The following is an 18,443-nucleotide window of genomic DNA, read 5'->3' as shown; positions in this document are numbered from 1 at the left end:
ATTAATTTTATTATGCGCGTTATGTTATGTTATTAATAAAAGTTATTTTTTATGGGAGCTTTTTTGTTTGGACATATACATACACATACAATTACTGTAACAGTTAAATAACTCAGTCCAGCATTTGTATAAAGGTTAAAGTGTCTTCCTTTAATCATTTTGTTTCCATTTGTTTGTTTTTTTGATCCATACATAGGCAAATGTAGATAAACCATAATATGGAGTAAATAAAGGTTATTTTTTACTGTGTTACATTGGTGTTTTTAGTCCTATTTTGTACGTGTACAGAATTTCTTGTAAGACTCTTCATAGTGAAGTTCCAGAACTTTCCAGCTTGTCAGACAGCGACCTCTAGTGTTACATTTTGGATACACAACTTGATTCAAACAAGACTCGAAATATACATCTAATTAACTGGAACATTGTAAAAGTATTTACAGGACTGAGGCGACATCAAACACATACAGCACTTATCTAATAAGAAAGTAAAGGAACGACTGTGCAGAGTGTAGGCAGTTTTATTAGCAATATGTATAACAGCAGATTCAGTACAAGTCAGCCGGTGTCATTTCCCATACATCTACTGAGCCGAGAACTGCTGTGATGTTACACAGAGAAATAGGTTATCTATACATAAAGTTTTCTTACAGGAAAAAAATATATCTAATATAAATGTATTGAACAGTCTGCTCCAGGCCTTTAGTGAAGTCCTGCACAGGAAACCAGAGTCCTATACTCAGCCTTGATCGTTTTAGCTGAACACTGCATTGCTGCTGCTGGTAACTCAGTCCCGACACAGTGGAATACTGTGATTTCTGGTCATCGTCTCACTCACTCTTGCTTTTCTTTGGGCTGCTGTCTTCATTTGCTGCTAACATGGTCTCTGTTGGTCTCTTCTTCAGTGCTTTCACTTTCCGAGTTTGTAGCTTACTCAAATCCTGTTTTTGCATATGGATTCTACCATATTGTGTACCAAAAGTGTCATGAGATAGGTTCTTCTTCTTCTTTGCCTATGTAGACGAGAGCAAATCATCAACAATCATCTACTGTTAACAAGTGGAGTCAAAAAGTCTGGCATGTAAATATTTGGGCACCCCTGGTCAGAATTACTGTTATTGCGAACAATTAAGCAAGTTGAAATGATCTCTAAAAGGCTTATAGTTAAAGATGACACATTTCCTTTGTATTTTAGGCAAACAAAAGTATAAAAATTTACATTTAAAAAATTACAAAAGGAAAATGGGCCGATGCAAAAGTTTGGGCACCCTGCATGGTTAGTATCTAGTAGCACCCCTTTTTGAAAGTATCACAGCTTGTAAATGCTTTTTGCAGCCAGACAAGAGTCTTTCAATTCTTGTTTGAGGGATTTTCATCCATTCTTCCTTGGAAAATTCTTCCAGTTCTATGAAATTCCTGGGTCATCTTTTATGCACTGCTATTTTGAGGTCTAGCCACAGGTTTTCAATGGTGTTCAGATCAGGGGACTGTGAGGGTCATTGTAAAATCTTCAGCTTGCGCCTTTTGAGGTAGTATAATGTGGATTTTGACATGTGTTAGGATCATTATCCATTCGTAGAAGCCATCCTCTTTTTAACTTCAGCTTTTTTCTAGATGGTAGTATGTTTGCATCAATAATTTGTTGAAATTTCATTGAATCCATTGTTCCCTCTACCCGTGAAATGTATCCCGTGTCATTGGCTGCAACACAACACCAAAGCATGATTGATCCTCCCCCATGCTTAACCCCTTCGCAACCTTGGGTTTTGTCGTTTTTGCTTTTTCGTTTTTTGCTCCCCTTGTTCCCAGGGCCATAGCATCTTTATTTTTTGGACAATATGGCCGTGTGAGGGCTTATTTTTTGCGGGACAAGATGTACTTTTCAACGCCATTACTAGTTTTACCATATCGTGTACGGGAAAAAAATTCAAAGTGCGGTAAAATTGCAAAAAAGTGCAATACCACAGTTGTTTTTTATTTATTTTTTTTACCACGTTCACTGAATGCTAAAACTGACCTGCCATTCTTATTCTCCAGGTCATTACGAGTTCGTAGACACCAAACATGTATAGGTTATTTTATATTTAGTAGGTCCCCTGCATATAGCAGAAATGGTCCTGTGCTATGAGCGCCGACCACTAGGTGGCGCTCATAGCGACGAGATCATGACAACCACAGGCGTCTGCTGCAGACCCTGGGTTGTCATGCACGCCCATCGGTGACCCGCGATCACGTGACGGGGTCGCCGGTGGGCGGGGCTTATGAAGCGCAACCCGGAAGCGCGTGTTAAATGCCGCTGTTGGAGATTGACAGCGGCATTTAACATGTTAACAGCCGCGGGTGGATCGCGATTCCACCCGTGGCTGTTGCAGGCACATGTCAGCTGTAATAATCAGCTGACATGAGCTCGGTTCAGTGAGGGCTCAGCGCAGCAGCCCTCACTGAACCGGGGGTACGCAAATGTGCGTACTAATACGGCAAGGGTTGGAAAGGGGTTAATGGATGGCGAGATGTGATTTTCCTGAAATTCTGTGCCCTTTTTTCTCCACACATTCCTTTGATCATTGTGGCCAAAAGATGTTTTTAACCTCATTGGTCCACAGGGCTTATTTCCAAAATTCATCAAATTCATCAGGCTTGTTTAGATGTTCTTTTGCTTACTTCTGACACTGAATTTTATGGTAAGGAAGTAGAAGAGGTTTTCTTCTGATGACTCTTCCATGAAGGCCATATTTGTGCAGATGTCTCTAAACAGTAAAACAATGTACCACAACTCCCGAATCTACTAAATCGTTCTGAAGGTCTTTTGCACTCAAGTGGGGCTTCTGATTTGCCTCTCTAACAATCCTACGAGCAGCTCTCGCTGAAATTTTGTTTGGTCTTCCAGACCTTAACTTGACCTCTACTGTTCCTGTTAACTGCCATTTCTTAATTACATTTCGAAATGAGGAAAGGGCAACTTGGAAACGCTTTGCTATCTTCTTATAGCCTTCACCTGCTTTGTGGGTCTCCACAATTTTCATTTTCAGAGTGCTAGGTAGCAGCTTAGAAGAACCCATGGCTGCTGTTTTTGGCACAAGGTTAGAGGAGGCTGGATTTTTGTAAAGCTAGGAAATTTGCATCACCTGGCCTTTCCAAATGATGAAAGTGAAGAAGGAATAACCCTAACAGGCTAATTAACCCCTTCACCCCCTCGCAATTTTCCATTTTTGCACTTTTGTTTTTTGCACCCCTTCTTCCATAGCCATAACTTTTTTATTTTTTGGTCAATTTGTCCATGTGAGGGCTTATTTTTTTTGTGGGACAAGTTGTACTTTTGAATGACACCATTGGTTTTACCATATCGTGTACTGGAAAATGAGAAAAAAATTCCAAGTGTGCTGAAATTGCAAAAAAGGTGCAATTCCGTAGTTTTTTTTTTTACCATGTTCACTAAATGCTAAAACTGACCTGCCGTTATGATTCTCCAGGTCATTATAAGTTCGTAGATACCAAACATGTATAGGTTTATTTTTATTTAAGTGGTGAAAAAAAAATCCAACGTTTGTATAAAAAAAAAAATAAAATTCCGAGACCAGTAGCGTCTCCATTTTTTTCGGGATCTGGGGCCAGGTGAGGGCATTTTTTTGCACGCCAAGCTGACGATTTTATTGATACCATTTTGGGGTAGATACAATGTTTTGATCGCCCATTATTGCATTTTATTGCAATGTTGCGGCGACAAAAAAACGTAATTCGTTTTAATTTTTCTCTCTTTACGCAGCTTACCAATCGGATTAATTCTTTTTATATATTGATAGATCGGGCGATTCTGAATGCGGCAATACCAAATATGTGTATATTTGAATTTTTTATTGTTTTATTTTGAATGGGGCGAAAGGGGGGCGATTTAAACTTTTATATTTTTTTTATATTTAATTTTTTTTTTTACTTTACATTAGCTTTAATAGTCTCCATGGGAGACTAGAAGCTGCAATGTTCTGATCGCCTGTGCTACACACAGGCGATGATCAGATCGCCTGTGTGTAGCAGAATTGCTCACTTGCTATGAGCGCCAACCGCTGGCGGCGCTCATAGCCTCCCGGCAATGACAACCACAGGGGTCTCCTGCAGACCCCAGGTTGTCATGCCAACCCATCGGCGACCCGCGGTCATGTGACACGGGCGCCGATGGGCGGGACTTATGGCGTCCTTCCGGCACGGCCACGTCAAATGCCGCTGTCAGAGATTGACAGCAGCATTTAACACGTTAACAGCTGCGAGTGTATCGTGATTTCACTCACACCTGTTAGGGGCACATGACAGCTGATCAGATCAGCTGTCATGTCCCCGGAAAGGTGTAGGCTCATCGCCAGAGCCCGCACCAAAAGGGAGAGACTCAACATGTGCCGTACGTGTACGGCACATGTTGGAAAGTGGTTAAAGTCTGAAACGTCAAAGTTATCTGAGCACACAAATCTCCAAGAGTGCCCAAACTTTTGCATCAGCCCATTTTCCCTTTTTGTAATTTTTTTAAAATGCAGAAAATGATATATATATATATATATATATATATATATATATATATATATATATATATATATATATATATTTGGCCTAAAATACAAATGAAATGTTTAATTCCTTTTAAACATTATTCCTTTTACAGATCATTTCATCTTCAACTTGCTTAACTGTTCACAATAACAGAAATTTTGACCACGTGTGCCCAAATTTTTACATGCCACTGTACAAAAGGTAACAAGGAATCTTCACATCATCTCTAACCTTCAGGAAAAAAAACACCATTATTGCAATAATACAATTATATTTCATTAAGGGCAGGTGCAGACGACCAAATGTTCTCTATCTTTTTTTTTTTTGGATGTGGAAAATTGAAAAAATGTTTCTTCATATTCTCCATTCGGTCTGTCCGCAAAAATCAGACTGCACTCTGTCATCCAAGTGCAGTCAGATGTGTTCCACGGACCCATAGACGTGAAAGGGCGAGCGCCATTCGACTATTGGAGGCAAAGAAATACCTGAAGGGCTTTAGGACGTTTCAGAGACAGTTTATAGAGGTCATCAGAAGCCAGATGTGTTCTCCTCATCACAAAGTCAAAGGAAGGTCCCATTTCTTCCAATTCTATCCTGGGTGTCCTGCATCCTGACTTCTTCAGTAGCACCCTGTTCATGTCAACAGAAAGCAATAGGTTAGGAAAAATATATCAGGTAACTGGAATACTCTGCTGATAAGTTTCTAATTCGAGGAATGACCAGTTAAATAAAATCACTTTAGTAGATTTGACATTCGTGGAAGATATACTGCAATGGAATCTACTAATTTCATAACCTAAATTAAGTGATCTACGATGACAGCAGGGACAGGCACATGTACACTTTCGAACCTTAATTCAGAATATACAGAAAATGCAAGATAAGCAAGAGTATAGTGACTTACTGCTGCAGGCAAATTTTATTTTTCCACTGTTATAGTCATACGGCTACACTCCCAAAATGAGTATTTGGTGAGTTTTGCATGTTGCGGATTTCTGCGTCAATTAGGTAAATTAGGTTACTTGCATTTATGTGTGCGGGTTTTTATACATGCATTTTTATTGAGTTTTTGACGCTGTGTTTTTTTGTCTGTTTGATAGGTCATGTTTTATATAATAAATAATAATAATAATAAAGCTTCTTTGTTTTTGATACTTTCTGGTATTGAGCTTTGTCAAAGCTTTAATGATCTAGCCATGTGTAGACAGGGCTATGGAGTCAATAAGCCAAACCTGAGACTCCGTCTCCACAGCACGGCCTCACTACTGAGCATGTATATAAAGTGCAGCACAGATTCATCTCACTGCCTCACTACTGAGCGTGTACATAAAGTGCAGCACAGATTCATCTCACTGCCTCACTACTGAGTATGTATATAAAGTGCAGCACAGATTCATCTCACTGCTGAGCATGTACATAAAGTGCAGCACAGATTCATCTCACTGCCTCACTACTGAGCATGTACATAAAGTGCAGCACAGATTCATCTCACTGCCTCACTACTGAGCGTGTGTACATAAAGTGCAGCACAGACTCATCTCACTGCCTCACTACTGAGCATGTACATAAAGTGCAGCACAGATTCATCTCACTGCCTCACTACTGAGCATGTACATAAAGTGCAGCACAGATTCATCTCACTGCCTCACTACTGAGCATGTACATAAAGTGCAGCACAGATTCATCTCACTGCCTCACTGCTGAGAATGTACATAAAGTGCAGCACAGATTCATCTCACTGCCTCACTACTGAGCGTGTACATAAAGTGCAGCACAGAATCATCTCACTGCCTCACTACTGAGCATGTACATAAAGTGCAGCACAGATTCATCTCACTGCCTCACTACTGAGAATGTACATAAAGTGCAGCACAGATTCATCTCACTACTGAGAATGTACATAAAGTGCAGCACAGATTCATCTCACTGCCTCACTACTGAGCGTATACATAAAGTGCAGCACAGATTCATCTCACTGCCTCACTACTGAGCATGTACATAAAGTGCAGCACAGATTCATCTCACTGCCTCACTACTGAGAATGTACATAAAGTGCAGCACAGATTCATCTCACTGCTGAGCATGTACATAAAGTGCAGCACAGATTCATCTCACTGCTGAGCATGTACATAAAGTGCAGCACAGATTCATCTCACTGCTGAGCGTGTACATGTGTACATAAAGTGCAGCACAGATTCATCTCACTGCCTCACTACTGAGCGTGTAAAGTGCAGCACAGATTCATCTCACTGCCTCACTACTGAGCATGTACATAAAGTGCAGCACAGATTCATCTCACTGCCTCACTACTGAGCATGTATATAAAGTGCAGCACAGATTCATCTGACTGTATCAGGTTAGCTAAAGCTGACAATGAATTAAGGCTTGCAAGAGATGTCAAAAGCAATAAAAAAGGATTTTGGGGGTATGTCAAAAGTAAAAGAAAAGTCAAAGATGCTATAGGATTTTTACAGGATGAAAATGGAGAAATGGTAAGAGAGGATGTTGAGAAGGCCGAACTTTTTAATTCCTATTTTGCATCTGTTTTCTCTCAGAAAGAAAATGTAACATCAACTGATCTTCACTGTCCTTTTAAAGGAATAGAGGAATCCAAGTTATCAGTAAACAGAAAGATTGTGAGGGAATATTTAGCTAACATAAATGAGTTCAAGTCTCCAGGTCCAGATGAATTACACCCCAGAGTACTGAAGGAGATTGTAGAAGAAATTTTAGAACCACTCTCCATAATCTTTGAAAATTCTTGGAGAACAGGAGAAGTCCCAGAAGACTGGAGAAGAGCAAATGTTGTTCCTATCTTCAAGAAGGGGAAGAAGGTGGACCCAGGGAACTATAGGCCGGTGAGTCTGACTTCTATACCAGGAAAGATCTTTGAACAAATTATTAAACAACATGTATGTAAGTACATGGATAAGAATGAAGTGATTAACCAGAGTCAGCATGGGTTTGTAACTAACAAGTCATGTCAGACTAACTTAATTTCCTTCTATGACAGAATCACTGACTGGGTGGATCAGGGAAATGCTGTAGATATAGTATATCTTGACTTCAGCAAAGCATTTGACAAAGTATCTCACACCATCCTTATTGAAAAAATGACCAAGTATGCAATGGACCAGGCAACTGTTAGGTGGATTCATAACTGGCTTAGTGATCGGACTCAAAGGGTGGTTGTAAATGGCTTCACATCCAGCTGGATGAATGTCTCAAGTGGGGTACCACAGGGCTCCGTCCTGGGACCTGTATTGTTCAACATCTTTATCAATGATTTAGATGAAGGAATTGAGGGTAAACTGATTAAATTTGCTGATGACACAAAGCTAGGAGGGATAGCTAATACTAGAGAAGAGAGAGAGAGGATTCAAAAAGACCTAAATAAACTGGAGCAGTGGGCAGCAACCAACAGAATGGTTTTTAACAGGGAAAAATGCAAAGTACTACATCTGGGCAATAAAAATGAAAAAAGCATATACAGAATGGGAGGAATAGAGCTAAGCAACAGTACATGTGAAAAAGACTTAGGTATACTAATAGATCATAGACTGAACATGAGTCAACAGTGTGATGCAGCAGCAAAAAAGGCAAATACAATTCTGGGATGTATTAACAGAAGCATACAGTCTAGATCACGTGAAGTCATTATCGGTCTTTACTCCTCTTTGGTCAGACCTCATCTGGAATACTGTGTACAGTTTTGGGCACCACATTTTAAAAAAGACATAGACAAACTGGAGCAAGTTCAGAGAAGAGCGACCAGAATGGTGACTGGTCTGCAAACCATGTCCTATGAGGAACGGTTGCAGGATTTGGGAATGTTTAGCTTGCAAAAAAGAAGACTGAGAGGAGACTTAATAGCTGTCTACAAATATGTCAAGGGCTGTCACATTGTAGAAGGATCATCTTTATTCTCATTTGCACAAGGAAAGACTAGAAGCAATGGGATGAAACTAAATGGGAGGAGACACAGATTAGATATTAGAAAAAACTTTTTGACAGTTAGGGTGATTAATGAGTGGAACAGGCTGCCACGAGAGGTGGTGAGTTCCCCTTCAATGGACGTCTTCAAACAGAGGCTGGACAGACATCTGTCTGAGATGATCTAGTGAATCCTGCTTTGAGCAGGGGGTTGGACCAGATGACCCAGGAGGTCCCTTCCAACTCTACCATTCTATGATTCTATGACTGCCTCACTACTGAGCATGTACATAAAGTGCAGCACAGATTCATCTCACTGCCGAGCATGTACATAAAGTGCAGCACAGATTCATCTCACTGCCTCACTACTGAGCGTGTACATAAAGTGCAGCACAGATTCATCTCACTGCCTCACTACTGAGCATGTACATAAAGTGCAGCACAGATTCATCTCACTGCCTCACTACTGAGCGTGTACATAAAGTGCAGCACATATTCATCTCACTGCCTCACTACTGAGCATGTACATAAAGTGCAGCACTGATTCATCTCACTGCCTCACTACTGAGCGTGTACATAAAGTGCAGCACAGATTCATCTCACTACTGAGCATGTACATAAAGTGCAGCACAGATTCATCTCACTGCCTCACTACTGAGCATGTACATAAAGTGCAGCACAGATTCATCTCACTGCCTCACTACTGAGCGTGTACATAAAGTGCAGCACAGATTCATCTCACTACTGAGCGTGTACATAAAGTGCAGCACAGATTCATCTCACTACCTCACTACTGAGCGTGTACATAAAGTGCAGCACAGATTCATCTCACTGCCTCACTACTGAGCATGTACATAAAGTGCAGCACAGACTCATCTCACTGCCTCACTACTGAGCGTGTATATAAAGTGCAGCACAGATTCATCTCACTGCCTCACTACTGAGCATGTACATAAAGTGCAGCAGATTCATCTCACTGCCTCACTACTGAGCGTGTATATAAAGTGCAGCACTGATTCATCTCACTGCCTCACTACTGAGCGTGTACATAAAGTGCAGCACAGATTCATCTCACTGCCTCACTACTGAGCATGTATATAAAGTGCAGCACTGATTCATCTCACTGCCTCACTACTGAGCGTGTACATAAAGTGCAGCACAGATTCATCTCACTACTGAGCGTGTACATAAAGTGCAGCACAGATTCATCTCACTACCTCACTACTGAGCGTGTACATAAAGTGCAGCACAGATTCATCTCACTGCCTCACTACTGAGCATGTACATAAAGTGCAGCACAGACTCATCTCACTGCCTCACTACTGAGCGTGTATATAAAGTGCAGCACTGATTCATCTCACTGCCTCACTACTGAGCGTGTACATAAAGTGCAGCACAGATTCATCTCACTGCCTCACTGCTGAGCATGTACATAAAGTGCAGCACAGATTCATCTCACTGCCTCACTACGGAGCATGTACATAAAGTGCAGCACAGATTCATCTCACTGCCTCACTACTGAGCGTGTACATAAAGTGCAGCACAGATTCATCTCACTACTGAGCGTGTACATAAAGTGCAGCACAGATTCATCTCACTACCTCACTACTGAGCATGTACATAAAGTGCAGCACAGATTCATCTCACTACCTCACTACTGAGCATGTACATAAAGTGCAGCACAGATTCATCTCACTGCCTCACTACTGAGCATGTACATAAAGTGCAGCACAGATTCATCTCACTGCCTCACTACTGAGAATGTACATAAAGTGCAGCACAGATTCACCTCAAGTCTAGACCCTTAGATCAGGAATAGAACATTTCATAACTTTCCTAAATTCTTCTGAAAAAAATTATAGCACATCCTTCATTGTACTACGGTACCAAATTTATTATATATTTTAGGAGTCTGAGACGGTCCATTTTATACAGACTCCAACTCCACCAAAATGGACACAGACTCAGACTCCACCGCTCTGTGTGTGGATCACATGCATTTTTACTTTCGGATTTTTGCATCTAATGCAATTTTATTAAGAATCCACACACAAAAACCCAGCATACCCACATGAGAAGTTGACATGTAGTTGAACTCAAAAACGCTTTGCAGGTTAGTTCATTTTTTTTTTTTTTTTTTAAATACAAGCACACTCTGCATGGGATTTCTACAAGTCCCGTCCACTTTGCTGGAACTGTAAGATACTGAATTTTTTGCGCAGTGAAAATACTCGGCGTCAAAAACTCACCAAAAACTAATTGTGGGAACTTAACCCAAGATGGGTCGTTTTTTTTTTCAGGACAAAAATTGTGGCTTTCAATGACACCATTCATTTTAACACACCCCACAATTCGGACATTGTTTTTTGTGTTCATTGTGCAGTAAAACAACCAATCAATATGAATCTTCAGGTCATGTCAGCATGTTCTGGCAATGCCATTCGGATTTTAGTTTTTAGTTTTGTTTTAATACATATATTTAGTGCCAGCTCTACAGAACATGTGTTGGTTGTCAATTCAAAAGTATTCTCAACATGAGCTCCCTTGTTACTATGCAATATTACTGTCACTGCACAGTGTTAGTGCGCTCCCTCGCCAGCACTAATGAGACGTGACGAGCTGGCAAGAGAACCCACTGTCAGTGTGTATTGTAAGGAAAAAACGCGGTGAGCAGGGACCGGTCCGTAACCCAAAAGTCATATCCATTCCAGTGGCGAGCCAGATTCCCGCTTGCCATGTTGCCTAAAACTTCCCCCAAAATAGAATATTTTTTACATTTCTGATATTTTTTCACCACTAAAATAAAAAAAACAAACTGGATAAGTTTGATATCGCCATAATTGTACTGATGAATAGAACCATATTTCCAGGTATTTTTTACCACATAATGTATGCTGTAAAAAAAAAATTCCCGTTCAAAACAATGTTAACTTTTTAATTGTTTTTTTTTTTTGTTTGATTTTTTTGACAATTTTTCCGCACTTGGAATTTTTTTTGTCTGGTTATCCAGTACACTATGTGGTAAAATTAATGGTGTCATTCAAAAGTACAACTAGTCGCGCTAAAAACAAGCCCTCATATGTCTATGTGGACAAAAAAAAAAAAAAGCTATGGCTCTTGGAAGAAGTGGAGGAAAAAACAAGCACGAAAAAACGGAAATTGGCCATGTCAGGAAGGGGTTAAACGCTGAAATATTTCCTATATCTATATAAAGAAATAATGCAGCAGCACTCCATATAGCAAAGATACGTCTTAATGAAAATATTAGATCTAAACTTTTTTTGCTCAGCAACACTTACAAAAAACGAACGTTTTTAGCGCATAAATTGGCCAATTCATGTGTGCCATCAACTGCAGCAAGGTAACCTCCCTCAGATGGGTACTACTCTACCCTACATGCCAGTTTCGGGATACAAGCCTACAACTAAACGGACAAACATGTCTTCTTCTGGGCTAAAACACCTACATTTAAATGGACAAGTAGTATCACCTGCTGGTTAATGGGAGGAGTGCAGAATCAGGCAAGAGGCAGTTACACCCCCCTTATATCAATATAAACCAAAAACCGTTTAGTTGTAGGATTGTAGCCCAAAAGTGGCAAGTAGGGTAGAGCAGTTACCCAACAGAGGGAGGTTACCTTGCCGCGGTTGATGGGCACACATGAATTGGCCAATGTATGTGCTAAAAACCTTGGTTTTTTAAGTACTTGTTGAAGAGCAAAAAAAACGGTTTAGATCTAATATTTTCATTGTTAAGACGTATCTTGGCTATATGGAGTGCTGTTATATTATTTCTTTATATATTTTATAGTTACAGCAGCTGGCACCAGTTCACACTAGGAGGTCCTGGTCAGGTTTTTCTGGTTTATATATCTATAAATTTTTAGAAAATGGGACAAGTCAAATAATGTTTTAATTTTATTACACGAGTTAAATCATTAAATCATTAACCTGCGATGTAGACGGCATAAGCCTCGGAGCTCGGCAAATAGCTGAAGAACCATCACCGCTGCAGCTAATCAGAGACTGGAGCAATGTCAGAGAAACAGTGCCGGACCAGGGGAGGGCAAGTTCAGTTTGCTTTGTTTTTATATACCTAACTGAGGCGGCAGTCAGAAGTTTGCGTAAAAGTGAACAACCCCTTTAAAGCCCTCGCATAATAATTCATAGCAATAACAAAGCAATAAGTGTTTTAAGATCGTAGATGGGAGTAACCAATCCTGGGATTGTCTGTTGTCGCCAAAACCTTAAAAAAAGGACAAAACCAAGATAGAGTGCAGACCAAGACCAGGTTAAACTTACTTGTAGCTACGCATAAAAATCTTCCCATCTGCTGCTGTAAAATGCATAACATGCTCAAGTCCTGCAAGTCTGACTGCAGACACTGCTGGTCCTCGGAAGAAATCTACAAAGGACAAAGCAAAAAAATTACATCTCCCAAACAAGGATGGAGAATGCGTTACGTTCTTCCTAAGAATCCCAGAGTCCTGACAAACAAAAAATTCAGCAAATTGTAAGAAAGAAACAAACTGTAAGGAAAAATACATTATTTGTTTGCTGTGGGAGGCGTTCAATTGTCACTGACATTCTAAAGCTGATTATACAGGTAATAAGTATCGGCCATAATGTACATAGGAAAGAGCTGGAAAATCAACAAGTCAGACTAACCTGGAGAACAAAGACCCCGCAGGATTGCACAAAGAGGCAAATGATCGGACAAATGTATCTAGTCAGGTCATGCACTTTTAGTCAACAGAGACAGACCTGACAAGGACAGGCTGACAATAGTCATTACAAACGATCAGTCACCTATCATTTCCAAATGACGATGGGCCAGAATCGTCCGACTTGTAGGTGTATGGGCAGCTTTGCTGTCTGAACTGGTCTTCAGCGGGGTTATGCCTCGGCTTTATTGTATATTGGTAATACTAAGGCTGTGTGCCCACGTAGCATTTTTCAAGCGTATATGCTGCGGAATTTCCGCAGCGTAAACGCTTGAAAAACGCATGTATATCCGCACCCCATGGTCCCCAATGGGATTCCGCAAGTTCTATGCACATGCTGCGGATTTTTCCGCAGCGTTTATGCCGCGTTCAAAAATCCGCAGCATGTCATTTAATTTTGCGTTTCCGCAAGCGGAATTGCCTTAGTCCAATGCATAAAAAACGCAAGGCAATTCCGCATGTGGAAAACGCGTGATAAACGCACGAAAAATGCGCGATAAACGCGTGCGGAATTCCGCATGCGTTTTTCCGGGAGAGGACTTGCATTTATGCAGCAGAAATTTTCTGCTTCATAAATGCAACGTGGGCACATAGCCTAAGTGTTCAAGGTTTTTTCATTACCTATCAGCAAACTTTTCAGTCGCCTATAATCTTCATTTATCTCAAAAGCATCGCCAGCAAATATCAGTAGAGGTTTAGTTCCTTCCGGACACTTGGAAGACTGTAAAGCAAGACGAGAGATTATCAGACTGTATCTCACGCACCCAACTCCGCATATTTTAGAAACAAATGAGTGTTCACAAACTGCGATGCCAATGTTTCCTGCAGTTAACAAAATAGAAGAGGCAAGACTGCTGGAGTCAGATATCTTCAATACCAGCTGTTAATTGTGATGTGACTGTGGGGGCAAACCTATACCTGCATCACGACTGGGGTGTAATCCTCCAACAGCTGCTGGGAATGACCCTTTACTCATTAATTCAAAATTATTGCTGCTCTGGTGGTCTCCCACAGTTCTGCAGTCATGACCCCACAGTGGCGGTGCTGTATTAAATAAAGGAGTGATGCTTTTCTTATTGTATATTATTTCTAGCATGGAGACTGTTTTGGGGAAATCCCAGAAAACACTACACTGGCCCAATGGGGTTCATGTTTTGACATCGGACAGATTTAGAGCACATTGTTCAGATGGTTAACTTGAAAGAGGTAAATCAGTTTAAATGGGTATTCCCATCTCCAAGATCCCATCCCGATAGGTATAATAATAATAATAATAATAATAATAATAATAGCAAATAACTCCAATTAGAAATGTAGTATAGTTTTTCTGATTTGCCATGTCTCTTTCCTCATGTGCAGGTATTGGAGGACCTTAGGTATTCACAGTTAAGACCACTGATCTAGTGACAGTTAGCTAGTTGCTAGTGGCCGTAACTATGGATACCCAAGGTCCTGCAATGCCTGCACATGAGGAAAGAGACATGGCAAATCAGAAAACTATACTACATTTGTAATTGGAAGTATTTGCTAATATTATTATTATTACACCCACTACATATTGGGATAGGATCTTGGAGATGGGAACACCCCTTTAATTGTATTCATCTCGAACTGTCATTATCGAGTTATTGAAAAGTGGAAAAAAAAGCCAAAAGTCACAAAGAAAAAAGGTGCCCAACCAAAACAAACAGTAACCAGAGGTGAAACATACCTTAACGTCTTGCAATGACACAAACTTCTCCAAGCCTAGCTCAATCATATCCAGCAAATGAAAATCAAACAGTCGCCCTAATAAACAAATATTTATATAGTCGCAATGAAAAAAAAGAAATGGCAACATGCTCATCACATAATCAATCTCATCTACATGAAAAAACACAAGACTGATCAATGATTAACCAAAAATCGACTGTTATGTTTGTTTCCATAAAGTTTTGCAATATACCATTGTTTAGAGTCATCAGATTGTGAAAAGTCTACCAAACATGGATTATTTTAGGTAATCTTTAAGACGCTCTGCTAAAGTTACACTACATGGACAAAATTATGATTATTTATTATTATAGCGCCATTTATTCCATGGCGCTTTACATGTGATAGGGATATACATAGCAAAAACATTTACATAATCTTAACAAAACGAGTCAGCAACTGGTACAGGAGGAGAAAGGACCCTGCCCGCGAGGGCTCACAGTCTACAAGGGATGGGTGAGGATACAGTAGGTGAGGGTAGAGGAGGTCATGCAGTAATGTGGTGGAGCGGTGGTTACTGCAGGTTGTAGGCTTGTCGGAAGAGGTAGGTCTTCAGGTTTCTTTTGAAGGTTTCCATGGTAGGCGAGAGTCTGATGTGTTGGGGTAGGGAGTTCCAGAGTAGGGGGATGCGCGGGAGAAATCTTGGATGCAATTGTGGGAAGAGGAGATAAGAGGGGAGTAGAGAAGGAGATCATGTGAGGATCGGAGGTTGCGTGCTGCTAAGTCCCGGGAGACTAGATCACAGATGCATGGAGGAGACAGGTTGTGGATGGCTTTGTATGCCATGGTTAGGGTTTTGAACTTGAGTCTCTGGGAAATGGGGAGCCAGTGAAGGGATTGACAGAGGGGAGAGGTTGGAGAATAGCGGGGGGACAGGTGGATTAGTCGAGCAGCAGAGTTTAGGATAGATTGGAGGGGCGCAAGAGTGTTGAAAGGGAGGCCACAGAGCAGGAGGTTGCAGTAGTCAAGGCGATGATGAGGGCATGCACTAGTGTTTTTGCAGAGTCTTTGCTGAGGAATGCACGGATCCTGGAGATATTTTTGAGTTGGAGTCGGCAGGAAGTGGAAAGGGCTTGGATATGTGGTTTGAAGGAGAGATCAGAGTCCAGGGTTACCCCAAGGCAGCGAGCTTGTGGGACTGGGGAGAGTGAACAGCCATTGACGTTGATGGATAGGTCAGATGGGGGATATGAATGAGAGGGTGGAAAGATGATGAACTCTAGTTTTATCCATGTAAAGTTTTAGAAATCTGGCAGAGAAGAAGGATGAGATGGCGGACAGACATTGTGGGATTTTGGTTAGTAGGGAGGAGATATTGGGTCCAGAGAGGTAGATCTGTGTGTTATCAGCATAGATGTGATACTGAAAGCCGTGAGACTCTATGAGCTGTCCCAGGCCAAAGGTGTAGATGGAGAAGAGCAGAGGTCCTAGAGCTGAACCTTGGGGGACACCGACAGATAGGGGGCGAGATGAGGAGTTGGTGCATGAGTGGGAGATGATGAATGTCCTTTCTGTTAGGTATGAGGAGATCCAGGATAGGGCCAAGTCCGTGATGCCAAGACATGAGAGAATCTGTAGTAAGAGGGAATGGTCGACTGTGTCGAAGGTAGATGACAGGTCCAGAAGGAGGAGGATGGAGTAGTGTCGCTTGGATTTGGCGGTTAGTAGGTCGTTGGTGACTTTGGTCAGGGCAGTTTCAGTCGAGTGATGTGGTCGGAAGTCAGATTGTAGGCGGTCGAAGAGGAAAAAAGTATGGAGATACCTAAACATTTGACTTACAGGAGTTTTTATGACCTCCCATTCTAACTCTATAAGCATCAATATGGAGTTGGTCCGCTTATTGCAGCTAAAGCAGTGTTCACTCTTCGAGGAAGGCTTTCCACAAGATTTCAGAGTGTGTCTGTGGAATTTTTGCCCAAATTCCCAGAAAATCGTTTGTGAGGCGAGATACTGATGAGAGGACCTGGCTCACAATCCCCATTTTAGTTAATCCCAAAAGCGTTTGAGGTTAGGGATGTGTATGGTTCATGCAAGTTCTTCCACTCCAAACTCTCCCAACCTGCCTTTATGGACCTTGCTTTGTGCAGTGGGGCACAGTTATGCTGGAACTGTTTCCAAAAAGTTGGAAACATACAATTGCCCAAAATGTCTTGGTATTCTGAAGTGATAAATATCCCTTCACTGGAAGTAAGGAACCTAGGCCAACTCCTGAAACACAACCCCAAGCATTATCCCTCCTCCACCAAACTTTACAGTTGGCACATTGCAGTCAGACAGGTAACGTTCTCCTGGTATTCACCAAACTCAGACCAGTCTATCAGACTGCCAGATAGAGAAGCATGATTCCTCACTCCACAGGCACATTTCCACTCCTCCAGAGTCCGGTGGCGTTGTGCTGTACACCACTATAACGCTTAAAATTGTGCTTGGTGCCTCTAGGCTTACATGCAGCTGCCAGCTTCCCGGGCAGTTTTTGTGCTGATGTTACTGCCAGTGGAGGTTTGGAGCTCTGCAGTTGAGTCAACATAGCATTTGCGACTTTTATGCACTCAGTGACCTCACTCTGTAGGTTTATGTGGCCTATCATGTCGTGGATGAGTTGCTTTGGTTTCTAAATGATTCCACTTTTCAATAATATCACTCACATTTGATTTTGAAATGTTTAGGGAGGAAGAACCTTCATGAACTGACTTATTACAATGGTGGCATCCTACTAGAAGACCACACTGCCATCACTGAGCTCTTAAGAATGAGCCTTTTTTTCATAAATGATTGTAAAGGCAGATTACATAGCTATGAGATTGATATTATTCACCTACGGCTATGAAAATGAATACAAAACCTGAATGCAATGATTAAGACGTGTGACCCAATACTTTTGTCTATATAGTGTAGATAGAGGCAGCACCTAATAAATTCTTACATGCGCAAGCCCCTCCTCTACTTCATACTAAGAAAAGTTCATCTTTACAGTCTGGACCACTGACACTTTTCCCAGGACCCAGGAAAATTACTTAGATCCTTGCAAGAATTTAGTACTTGGTTGAATCAACCAGCATATTGGCAGCAGATACAGACAATAGACTTCTTATTCACAGAGAGAGGTCCCCTCGGTTCTCCTAACATGCCTACAATAAGCAAATTCAATTTTGGTTTGTGCGAAGAAAAATCACTGAATGCACTCGTCTTACTTGTGCTCCATATAAAGAAAAGAATACTGAAACATTTTCTGAGCAAAAAAGAGGGAGACGAAAAGGAACGGCACTCCCCACTGGTATGTGAAATAGCAGCACTTTACTCCTCATGGAACGACCGAATAGACATAAGGAATGACTGAGCGACAGCTGTTTTGTGTAACATAATTTGTTATTCAATAAAGATTTTTTCATGCAAAAAAACAGAAGCTTTAGGTCCTATTAAGCTTAATGATGTGAGTACATTTCAATACCAATATGTTTTACAGTGCTTTTTAATGTTTTTGTTTTTATTGTTTCACAAAGGT

General features: G+C 41.1%; 1 protein-coding gene across 1 annotated transcript in view; it reads right to left on the bottom strand.

Moving 5' to 3' along the window:
- Window positions 1-502: 502 nt before the first annotated feature.
- Window positions 503-18,443, bottom strand: part of RPF2 (ribosome production factor 2 homolog) — a 35,281-nt gene continuing 17,340 nt past the window's right edge. Inside the window, exons 6-10 of the mRNA XM_073673183.1 lie at window positions 14,901-14,977; window positions 13,811-13,910; window positions 12,768-12,870; window positions 5,019-5,163; window positions 503-1,010 (exon numbers count right to left, since the gene is read on the bottom strand). Of these exons, the coding sequence (XP_073529284.1) occupies window positions 828-1,010; window positions 5,019-5,163; window positions 12,768-12,870; window positions 13,811-13,910; window positions 14,901-14,977 (608 nt within the window). The 3' untranslated portion in view covers window positions 503-827. The remainder of the gene's footprint in view (window positions 1,011-5,018; window positions 5,164-12,767; window positions 12,871-13,810; window positions 13,911-14,900; window positions 14,978-18,443) is intronic.

This window comes from Phyllobates terribilis, unplaced genomic scaffold (genome assembly GCF_046119375.1).
Source record: "Phyllobates terribilis strain yellow unplaced genomic scaffold, ASM4611937v1 Scaffold_3__8_contigs__length_932513732, whole genome shotgun sequence".
Taxonomy (NCBI): domain Eukaryota; kingdom Metazoa; phylum Chordata; class Amphibia; order Anura; family Dendrobatidae; genus Phyllobates; species Phyllobates terribilis.
The sequence above is the reverse complement of the archived record's forward strand: the minus strand, read 5'-3'. Positions and strand labels throughout refer to the sequence as shown.